This window comes from Coregonus clupeaformis, chromosome 14 (genome assembly GCF_020615455.1).
Source record: "Coregonus clupeaformis isolate EN_2021a chromosome 14, ASM2061545v1, whole genome shotgun sequence".
In the NCBI taxonomy this organism is placed as follows: Eukaryota; Metazoa; Chordata; class Actinopteri; order Salmoniformes; family Salmonidae; genus Coregonus; species Coregonus clupeaformis.
Window position 1 is genome coordinate 42,752,406 of NC_059205.1, and position 12,339 is coordinate 42,764,744.

Sequence of the window (12,339 nt, forward strand, 5' to 3'; positions counted from 1 at the left end):
CTACCATGTGCGCATTGCTGCGCTTATAATGTGAAGAAATAGCCTAATAGTTGATACAGTGGGGGAAAAAAGTATTTAGTCAGCCACCAATTGTGCAAGTTCTCCCACTTAAAAAGATGAGAGAGGCCTGTAATTTTCATCATAGGTACACGTCAACTATGACAGACAAAATGAGAAAAAAAATCCAGAAAATCACATTGTAGGATTTTTTATGAATTTATTTGCAAATTATGGTGGAAAATAAGTATTTGGTCAATAACAAAAGTTTCTCAATACTTTGTTATATACCCTTTGTTGGCAATGACACAGGTCAAACGTTTTCTGTAAGTCTTCACAAGGTTTTCACACACTGTTGCTGGTATTTTGGCCCATTCCTCCATGCAGATCTCCTCTAGAGCAGTGATGTTTTGGGGCTGTCGCTGGGCAACACGGACTTTCAACTCCCTCCAAAGATTTTCTATGGGGTTGAGATCTGGAGACTGGCTAGGCCACTCCAGGACCTTGAAATGCTTCTTACGAAGCCACTCCTTCGTTGCCCGGGCGGTGTGTTTGGGATCATTGTCATGCTGAAAGACCCAGCCACGTTTCATCTTCAATGCCCTTGCTGATGGAAGGAGGTTTTCACTCAAAATCTCACGATACATGGCCCCATTCATTTTTTCTTTACACGGATCAGTCGTCCTGGTCCCTTTGCAGAAAAACAGCCCCAAAGCATGATGTTTCCACCCCCATGCTTCACAGTAGGTATGGTGTTCTTTGGATGCAACTCAGCATTCTTTGTCCTCCAAACACGACGAGTTGAGTTTTTACCCAAAAGTTCTATTTTGGTTTCATCTGACCATATGACATTCTCCCAATCCTCTTCTGGATCATCCATATGCACTCTAGCAAACTTCAGACGGGCCTGGACATGTACTGGCTTAAGCAAGGGGACACGTCTGGCACTGCGGGATTTGAGTCCCTGGCGGCGTAGTGTCTTACTGATGGTAGGCTTTGTTACTTTGGTCCCAGCTCTCTGCAGGTCATTCACTAGGTCCCCCCGTGTGGTTCTGGGATTTTTGCTCACCGTTCTTGTGATCATTTTGACCCCACAGGGTGAGATCTTGCGTGGAGCCCCAGATCGAGGGAGATTATCAGTGGTCTTGTATGTCTTCCATTTCCTAATAATTGTTCCCACAGTTGATTTCTTCAAACCAAGCTGCTTACCTATTGCAGATTCAGTCTTCCCAGCCTGGTGCAGGTCTACAAATTTTTTTTCTGGTGTCCTTTGACAGCTCTTTGGTCTTGGCCATAGTGGAGTTTGGAGTGTGACTGTTTGAGGTTGTGGACAGGTGTCTTTTATACTGATAACAAGTTCAAACAGGTGCCATTAATACAGGTAATGAGTGGAGGACAGAGGAGCCTCTTAAAGAAGTTACAGGTCTGTGAGAGCCAGAAATCTTGCTTGTTTGTAGGTGACCAAATACTTATTTTCCACCATAATTTGCAAATAAATTCATTAAAAATCCTACAATGTGATTTTCTGGATTTTTTTCCCTCAATTTGTCTGTCATAGTTGACGTGTACCTATGATGAAAATTACAGGCCTCTCTCATCTTTTTAAGTGGGAGAACATGCACAATTGGTGGCTGACTAAATACTTTTTTCCCCCACTGTATATCAACATTTTAAGCTAAACGTTCTGATCTGTTGCCTCAGCCACATTGCGTAACAATGTTTTTTTTATGCTAGTGGTTGTATTAATTTGGGATCTATCGCATCCCACAACTGTCCCAGACTATGTTTGGACTATTTATTTCTCGCACAGAATAGAACAGGTCGACCTTTGTGCTATGGGGGATAGTAGATTGACATAGGCTAGTGCTTTTGCTGTTTGTTAGGCGTACTCATCATGTTGGCTGACGAAAAGTAAACGTGGACAGTTCTACCAATATCTTGTGTCCCCGATGTGTCTGTCTTCACTTGTAGCCTGTGAGAAAGACCCGATCACGTGATGGAGCGCGCAGCACTCAGGGAGAAGGGCACACCGCCACTGGCCGGAAAAGGCATGGATTTTGTTAGGGTGCATTACGGCCACACAAATGGGATGCCGCCGTGAATTTCTAGGCATTATCAAGTGCTTGTCAAATTGTGAATGAGTGACTGATGTAGTGTGTACAGCCTGCGCAAAAAACAAAACCGAGCTCATGCCTTTCAAGCTACTTTTTTCAAAACATCATTAGAGTCGCATCATGCAGCCTTACAATGTTTTAAAAATCCAAACATATAGCCCAACGTTTGTAGAACAACTAAAGTTGCATTAATAACTCTAAATTAAGCATATAGGAGTACCTATTTCTTTGTTAACCGCTCAACACAGAAAAGCCGCATGTGCGCACTCCCTCATCGTTTGGAGAAAATATATTATTTTTATTTTAGTTCAGCTTTGTTCAATTGTATTCTTCATACCATAAAATAATGCCACGGAATTCTAAGCAAATCTTGTCTGCTAAATGAACTAGTGTAGCCTACAGCCATTTGGCATAGCCAGATCAGGACCTAACATAAGGACAACTCAGGGTATGCTATTCTGTTCTTCTGAAATAGACTACATTTTATTCATATCCTGCTTCTTTAGACCTGTCTAAAATAGATAATGGATTTATTGTGAAGGTGTAGGCTATATTACATGGATTTATTACATTTCTTTAAATGTATCTGTTCCAAAGGTCAGCATCAGTGGCTGGTAGGCTTTGTGTGGAAGCCAGGCGATGCTAAATGTGTTTATGTTAATTAACGGTCAATTACCGTGAGACCGACAGTTATTTGCTTGACAATCACCGGCTGACAAAATTTCGTGACCGCCACGGCCCTAGCAGCACCAACACACTCCAGACCAGTAGACCCAGGAGTAATGTTTCCGTGACATGATATGCCTCCCAAATGACACCCTATTCCCTATATGGTGCACTACTTTTGACCAGAGCCCAATGGGCCCTGATCAAAAGTAGTGAACTAAATAGGGAATTCTTAAACACCTGTGCCATCGAGCACTGGGCTGAGTTATAGCGCCAAGCAGCAGTTAAATTCCCCCTGTTGTCATAATAATGGGAACGGGTTTTCTCCTCTCACCATTAGTGGAGCCCAGCCTTCACCACCAACACCACCCAACAGCAGGTTCAATCAACTTCACCACCCTCTGTCGATGGGCCTATGGCCGTTCATCAGAGAAGAGGGATCAATACTCATCCTCTGATTAGACCAGGACCTTTCTTTCACTCAGAGTATATCCCAAATGGCACCCTATTCCATATGTAGTGCACTACCTTTGACCCCATAGGGCTCTGGTCAAAAGTAGTGCACTATATAGGGAACGGGGTGCCATTTGGGCCGCAGACTAGATCTATTCATCTGTCTACTGCCGTCTCATCTGACACATGATAGGAGGGATATAAATGTTACACAGGGGAGAGAGAACCTCTTCTACCTCCAGGGTTAGGGGTAGTTAAATTACACAGAGGAAAGAGAACCTCTTCTACCTCCAGGGTTAGGGTTAGTTAAATTACATGGAGGAAAGAGAACCTCTTCTACCTCCAGGGTGAACATGGGCACTGCTGGTTTTCTCTTCTACCTGATGTTTAATTGCACCCACCTGGTGTCCCAGGTCTAAATCAGTCCTTGATTAGAGGGAAAGAATGAAACTCAGCAGTGGAACTGGCTTCAAGGTCCAGATATGAATTTGCCTGATATACACTGTATATGCTCCTCCTTCAGTTAGTATTGCTGCAAACATCTGTCATTGACTACGGTTGGTTCTTCTATCCCCCGTCTCCCCTAGAATGCAGAACCCCAGATGCAAAGCCCCAGAGATTTGGTAAGTCACCTAAACCCTACATATACCTGTTACCTGTCCCCTACACTCACAGTGGAGACTGGTGAGGGTAGGACGGCTCATAATAATGGCTGGAATGGAGTGAATGGAATGGCATCAAATATAAAGAAACCATGTGTTTAATACTGTTCCATTTATTCCATTCCAGCCATTACAATGAACCCATCCTCTGATTTGAAGTGCCACCAGCCACCACTGTGCCTGCCCACCCACCCCTTGTTGCCTCTGCTCAACACCCTGCCTGGCTCCTGCAATATGTTAGGAGCTAGCCTGCAACACTGCCAATTAGGGCTGCACGACTATCCACATTTTTATTGAAGTTGCGATATTGACTTTCACAATATCCATATCAGAAGAGGCTGTGATATTTTGAAATGCCAATTTTTTCTTTTCACTTTTGATTTATTACTCGAGTTGACGGAGTTCTCTACTCAGTCTTTCCTCTTTTGGCAGCTTCACAATCCCACACACCAGCCCTGCCCCCTGTCACTCAAGCAGGCAGTTCCTCATGCTCCAGATTCACTCAGCATGCATTGACCAAACAACAGCATGCAGTCAACAGATTTTTCCAAACATGAACAACGCAGCTTTCAACTTTGCTTCTGAATATAAATCCACATGTTTTCTAAATTATACAATTCGTTTGTGTAATTTGCTCTCTGCGAAACGCTAGATCATTCTATTTCTATGATTCCAACAGTTTATCCAATCGCAATATTTGGTTAAATAAACGCAGTTCGATTATTATTTTTTTTGCCCATATCATGCCGCCTTACTATCAATGCTTGAGTACAGAGGGGAACCCAGTACATCCCTGCCATCCAGGACCTCTATACCAGAAGGTGTCTGAGGAAGGCCCTAAATATTGTCAGACTCCAGCCACCCAAGTCAAAGGCTGTTCTTTATGCTACCGCACGGGAAGCGGTACCGATGCACCAAGTCTGGAACCAACAGGTCCCTGAACAGCTTCTATCCCTGCCTAGACTGCTCTAGCTCTAGACTGCCAAATAGTTCGTTAAATAGTTAACCAATAGCTACCCGGACTATCTGCGTTGACCCTGTTTGTATTAACACTTTTGACTCATTACATACGCTACTGTTACTTTTTATTATCTATCATGTTGCCTAGTCACTTTATCCCTACCTATATGTACATATCTACCTCAATTACCTCATACCCCTGCACATATCGACTCGGAACTGGTACCCTGTGTATACACCTACCGTTCAAAAGTTTGGGGTCACTTAGAAATGTCCTTGTTTTCCATGAATACATACATGAAATGAGTTTGAATAGGAAATATAGCAAAATGCATAGGAAATGTAGTTATTGACAAGGTTAGAAATAATGATTTATAATTGAAATTATAATTGTGTCAAAGAATCCTCCATTTGCAGTATTTACAGCTTTGCAGACCTTTGGCATTCTAGTTGTCAATTTGTTGAGGTAATCTGAAGAGATTTGACCCCATGCTTCCTGAAGCACCTCCCACAAGTTGGATTGGCTTGATGTGGCCCTTCTTACGTACCATACGGTCAAGCTGCTCCCACAACAGCTCAATAGGGTTGAGATCCGGTGACTGTGCTGGCCACTCCGTTATAGACAGAATACCAGCCGACTGCTTCTTCCCTAAATAGTTATTGCATAGTTTGGAGCTGTGCTTTGGGTCATTGTCCTGTTGTAAGAGGAAATTGGCTCCAATCAAGCGCCGTCCACAGGGAATGGCATGGCGTTGCAAAATAGACCATCACATTGCCTCCATCATGCTTGACAGATGGCATCAAGCACTCCTCCAGCATCTTTTCGTTTGGTCTGCGTCTCACAAATGTTCTTCTTTGTGATGTCTGTCCATAACACTTTCTTCCAATCTTCCTCTGTCCAGTGTCTATGTCTTATTTTTATTGGCCAGTCTGAGATATGGCTTTTTCTTTGCAACTCTGCCTAGAAGGTCAGCATCCCGGAGTTGCCTCTTCACTGTTGATGTTGAGCCTGGTGTTTCGCGGGTAATATTTAATGAAGCTGCCAGTTGAGGACATGTGAGGCATCTGTTTCTCAAACTAGACACTCTAATGTATTTGTCCTCTTGCTCAGTTGTGCACCGGGGCCTCCCACTCCTCTTTCTATTCTGGTTAGAGCCAGTTTGCGCTCTTCTGTGAAGGGAGTAGTACACAGCGTTGTACAAGATCTTCAGTGTCTTGGCAATTTCTCGCATGGAATAGCCTTCATTTCTCAGAACAAGAATAGACTGACGGGTTTCAGAAGAAAGTTCTTTGTTTCTGGCCATTTTGAGCCTGTAATCGAACCCACAATTGTGCCAGTTTTATTGCTTCTTTAATCAGCACAACAGTTTTCAGCTGTGCTAACATAATTGCAAAAGGGTTTTCTAATGATCAATTAGCCTTTTAAAATGATAAACTTGGATTAGCAAACACAACGTGCCATTGGAACACAGGACTGATGGTTGCTGATAATGGGCCTCTGTACGCCTATGTAGATATTCCATTACAAATCAGCTGTTTCCAGCTACAATAGCCATTTACAACATTACAATGTCTACACTGTATTTCTGATCAATTTTATGTTATTTTAATGGACAAAGAAATAGTTTTTCTTTCGAAAACTAGGGAATTTCTAAGTGACCCCAAACTTTTGAACGGTAGTGTATATCCAAGTTATCGTTACTCATTGAGTATTTATTCCTTGTGTTTCTATTTTTCTCTCTGCATTGTTGGGATGTAGGCATTTCACTGTTAGTTTACACCTGTTTACGAAGCATGTGGCAAATACATTTGTATTTGATTTGAACCCATTCAATGTTACTAGGGTAACACCTACCTATCCTATGGCAAAGAATGGCTTACAACATGCTGCCGATGCTCATCTGAAGTAGAGGGGGATACATTAAAGGGATACTTTGGGATTTTGGCTATGAATCCCTTTATCTACTTCCCCAGAGTCAGATGAACTCATGGATACCATTTTTATCTCTGCATCCAGTATGAAGGAAGTTAGAGGTAGTTTTAGCCAATGCTAACTAGCGAAATGACTGGAATCCTATGGTACACTACATGACTAAAAGTATGTGGACACCTGCTCATTACAAAATCATGGACATTAATATGGAGTTGGTCCTCCCTTTGTTGCTATAACAGCCTCCACTCTTGTTGGAACATTGCTGCATGGACTTGCTTCCATTCAGCCACGAACATTAGTGAGGTCAGGCACTGATGTTGGGCGATTAGGCCTGGCTCGCAGTCGGCGTTCCAATTCATCACAAAGGTGTTTCTTGGGGTTGAGGTCAGGGCTCTGTGCAGGCCAGTCAAGTTCTTCCACACCGATCTCGACAAACCACTTCTGTATGAACCCCGATTTGTGCACAGGGGCATTGCCATGCTGAAACAGGAAAGGGCCTTCCCCAAACTGTTCCACAAAGTTGGAAGCACAGAATTGTCTAGAATGTCATCGTATGCTGTAGCGTTCAGATTTCCCTTCACTGGAACTAAGGGGCCTATACCGAACCATGAAAAACAGCCCCAGACCATTATTCCTCCTCCACCAAACTTTACAGTTGGCACTATGCATTCGGGCAGGTAGTGTTCTCCTGGCATTCGCCAAACCCAGATTCGTCCGTCGTACTGCCTGTTGGTGAAGCGTGATTCATCACTCCAGAGAACGCGTTTCCACTGTTCCAGAGTCCAAGGCGAGCTTTACACCACTCCAGCCGATGCTTGGCATCGCGCATGGTGATCTTAGGCTTGTGTGCGGCTGCTCGGCCATGGAAACCCATTTCATGAAGCTCCCGAAGGAACAGTTCTTGTGCTGATGTTGCTTCCAGAGGCAGTTTGGAACTCGGTAGTGAGTGTTGCAACCGAGGACAGACGATTTTTATGTTCTTCAGCACTCGGCGGTCTCGTCCTGTGAGCTTGTGTGGCCTACCACTTTGTGACTGAGCCGTTGTTTCTCCTAGACTTTTCCACTTCACAATAACAGCACTTACAGTTGACCGGGGAAGCTCTAGCAGGGCAGAAATGTGACAAACTGACTTGTTGGAAAGGTGGCATCCTATGAGGTGTCACGTTGAAAGTCACTGAGCTCTTCATTAAGGCCATTCTACAGCTAATATACAGTGGGGAAGAAACGTATTTAGTCAGCCACCAATTGTGCAAGTTCTCCCACTTAAAAAGATGAGAGGCCTGTAATTTTCATCATAGGTACACGTCAACTATGACAGACAAATTGAGGAAAAAAAATCCAGAAAATCACATTGTAGGATTTTTTATGAATTTATTTGCAAATTATGGTGGAAAATAAGTATTTGGTCACCTACAAACAAGCAAGATTTCTGGCTCTCACAGACCTGTAACTTCTTCTTTAAGAGGCTCCTCTGTCCTCCACTCGTTACCTGTATTAATGGCACCTGTTTGAACTTGTTATCAGTATAAAAGACACCTGTCCACAACCTCAAACAGTCACACTCCAAACTCCACTATGGCCAAGACCAAAGAGCTGTCAAAGGACACCAGAAACAAAATTGTAGACCTGCACCAGGCTGGGAAGACTGAATCTGCAATAGGTAAGCAGCTTGGTTTTAAGAAATCAACTGTGGGAGCAATTATTAGGAAATGGAAGACATACAAGACCACTGATAATCTCCCTCGATCTGGGGCTCCACGCAAGATCTCACCCCGTGGGGTCAAAATGATCACAAGAACGGTGAGCAAAAATCCCAGAACCACACGGGGGGACCTAGTGAATGACCTGCAGAGAGCTGGGACCAAAGTAACAAAGCCTACCATCAGTAACACACTACGCCGCCAGGGACTCAAATCCTGCAGTGCCAGACGTGTCCCCCTGCTTAAGCCAGTACATGTCCAGGCCCGTCTGAAGTTTGCTAGAGTGCATTTGGATTATCCAGAAGAGGATTGGGAGAATGTCATATGGTCAAATGAAACCAAAATAGAACTTTTTGGTAAAAACTCAACTCGTCGTGTTTGGAGGACAAAGAATGCCGAGTTGCATCCAAAGAACACCATACCTACTGTGAAGCATGGGGGTGGAAACATCATGCTTTGGGGCTGTTTTTTCTGCAAAGGGACCAGGACGACTGATCCGTGTAAAGGAAAGAATGAATGGGGCCATGTATCGTGAGATTTTTTGTGAAAACCTCCTTCCATCAGCAAGGGCATTGAAGATGAAATGTGGCTGGGTCTTTCAGCATGACAATGATCCCAAACACACTGCCCGGGCAACGAAGGAGTGGCTTCGCAAGAAGCATTTCAAGGTCCTGGAGTGGCCTAGCCAGTCTCCAGATCTCAACCCCATAGAAAATCTTTGGAGGGAGTTGAAAGTCTGTGTTTCCCAGCGACAGCCCCAAAACATCACTGCTCTAGAGGAGATCTGCATGGAGGAATGGGCCAAAATACCAGCAACAATGTGTGAAAACCTTGTGAAGACTTACAGAAAACGTTTGACCTGTGTCATTGCCAACAAAGGGTATATAACAAAAGTATTGAGAAACTTTTGTTATTGACCAAATACTTATTTTCCACCATAATTTGCAAATAAATTCATTAAAAATCCTACAATGTGATTTTCTGGCTTTTTTTTTTTCATAGTTGACGTGTACCTATGATGAAAATTACAGGCCTCTCTCATCATTTTAAGTGGGAGAACTTGCACAATTGGTGGCTGACTAAATATTTTTTCCCCCACTGTATTTCTATGGAGATTGTATGGCTGTGTGCTCGATTTTATGAATATATCACAGACAGTGTCACCAGCAAAGCACCCCTACACCATAACACCTCCTCCATGCTTTACGGTGGGAACTACACATGCAGAGATCATCCGTTCACCCACACCGCGTCTCACAAAGACATGGCGGTTGGATCCAAAAATCTCAAATTTGGACTCCAGACCAAAGGACACATTTCAACCGGTCTAATGTCCGTTGCTCATGTTTCTTGGCCCAAGCAGGTCTCTTCTTATTATTGGTGTCCTTTAGTAGTGGTTTCTTTGCAGCAATTCGACCATGAAGGCCTGATTCACACAGTCTCCTCTGAACAGTTGATGTTGATGTGTCTGTGACTTGAACTCTGTGAAGCATTTATTTGGACTGCAATTTCTGAGGCTGGTAACTCTAATGAACTTATCCTCTGCAGCAGAGGTAATGCTGGGTCTTCCATTCCTGTGGCGGTCCTCATGTGAACCAGTTTCATCATAGCCCTTGATGGTTTTTGCAACTGCACTTGAAGAAACTTTCAAAGTTCTTGACATTTTCCGTATTGACTGACCTTCATGTCTTAAAGTAATGATGGACTGTCGCTTCTCTTTGCTTATTTGAGCTGTTCTTGCCGTAATATGGACTTGGTCTTTTACCAAATAGGGCTATCTTCTGTATACCCCCCTTACCTTCTCACAACACAACTGATGGGCTCAAACACATTAAGAAGGAAAGAAATTCCACAAATTAACTTTTAAGAAGGCACACCTGTTAATTGAAATGCATTCCAGGTGACTACCTCATGAAGCTGGTTGAGAGAATGCCAAGAGTGTGCAAAGCTGTCAAGGCAAAAGGTGTCTATTTGAATAATCTCAAATATAAAATATGTTTTGATTTGTTAAAAATATAGAAAAACCCTTGAATGAGTAGGTGTGTCCAAACTTTTGACTGGTAGTGTATATTGTATCTACTAGCATACCATAATTTCTAGTCATTGCGCTAATGCTAGTTAGCATCTTCCTTCAAACTGAACAGAGACATAAAAATGGTATCCCAAGACTATACACATCACTTCTAGTCCAGTTCAGTTCAGATTGTCCTCTGATTTGCTGTTAGTAACGTGGTAGGTAGTTTCAGGTGTGTAAATAATGAGTCAACCATCGTCAACATTTAATAATTTATGATGTATGCAATGCAGCCCACAGACAAATGCAATTAACTTTATTGCACGATGTCCATAAATTATGCATGTCCAATTGTGCAGTGATTGCAAATAAATGTAATTATTTAAAGAGTTCAGTAGAGGAGGATGTATCTTCAGTACTTGAATAATTGGCTCCGTGAATGAAATGATTCAGTGGCATTAACAACCTGGCCCACTCATAATTTTACCAATCTGGGAGGTAAAGTCGTTTAAGTATTCAATAATTAAGATGTGTATTTTAGATGGAATCAATGCATTAGAATGTACCAGAGGCCCCAAAATAGTTTGTTCTGAAATAAAGGAGATCCATTATTAACTATACTGTATCAGTCAACCATTCAGAAGCATTATTAATCAGTTGAATTCATACACCTTGGTTGGAGAGCGAGGTCGCAGCCTAGTGTTAGTTCCATGTTCCCTGTGCTCCTGTGATACCTGACAGCTGCCTGCATTCATGGTTCTTATCACAAGCGTGGTCTGTGGCCAAATGGAGAATGGTGTTGGTTATGATCCCAGCTGGCATATCAAACCAATCTTGCCTTCATCTCATGATAATCTCAGGGTGGCCCTTTTTCAGTAAACCAGTCATACCAGGACCAGGAGTTGTGTATGGTTGTTGTTAAAATTGCCTTATGTGGAAACGGCCGTAGAGTGTGATTTTCCTCAGTAACATTTATGGGAAGTTATCTTGGTGCCAAGTTGAGACACAATCTAGAGTAGGCACCCTGGATCTCAAAGCAATCTCGCTCTCCTGTGTGATTTTACAAGCCCTCCTTCCCGGCATGTTCCCACCATAATGTAGACCTACACTTTATACACCTTGGACTCAAAGCAATATCTCTCTCTCTCTCTCTCTCTCTCTCTCTCTCTCTCTCTCTCTCTCTCTCTCTCTCTCTCTCTCTCTCTCTCTCTCTCTCTCTCTCTTTCTCTTTCTCTTTCTCTTTCTCTTTCTCTTTCTCTTTCTCTTTCTCTTTCTCTTTCTCTTTCTCTTTCTCTCTCTCTCTCTCTCTCTCTCTCTCTCTCTCTCTCTCTCTCTCTCTCTCTCTCTCTCTCTCTCTCTCTCTCTCTCTCTCTCTCTCTCTCTCTCTCTCTCTCTCTCTCTCTCTCTCTCTCTCTCTCTCTCTCTCTCTCTCTCTCTCTCTCTCTCTCCTTCCCGAAATATTACCTCCATCTCATTCTCTCTACTACTTTCACTTTTTCTCACTCTCCTTCCGACATACTGTATTTTACCTACCATCTCTTTTTCTCTATTTCTCTTTCTTTCATTCTGTCTTTCTGTCTCTCTCTTTTCTCACTCTATTTCTCTCTCCTTCTTTTTCTCTCTCCTTCTCTTTCTCTCCCTCTCTCTCTCCTTCCTGACATAGTGTATTACCTCCATCTCATTCTCTTTCTCTTTCTTTCTCTTTCTCTCTCTTTCTCTCCTCTCTCCTTCCCAGCATATTCCCTCCATTTCTTTCTTCCTCTTTCTTTCTCTCTCCCCTTCCTTACATATTCTGTCCAGCTCTCTATTTCTCTTTATTTTGCGCTCTTTCTATATCTCT

The 12,339-nt window shown here is 42.9% G+C and overlaps 1 protein-coding gene across 4 annotated transcripts in view; it reads left to right on the forward strand.

The window, feature by feature from the left end:
• The window catches only part of LOC121580868 (partitioning defective 3 homolog), a 299,046-nt gene that overhangs the window by 179,938 nt on the left and 106,769 nt on the right, over positions 1-12,339 (forward strand). For all 4 annotated transcript variants that reach the window (XM_041895983.2, XM_041895984.2, XM_045224827.1 and 1 more), the window contains one exon: positions 3,818-3,853. In XM_041895983.2, coding sequence (XP_041751917.2) covers positions 3,818-3,853 — 36 coding nt within the window. The remainder of the gene's footprint in view (positions 1-3,817; positions 3,854-12,339) is intronic.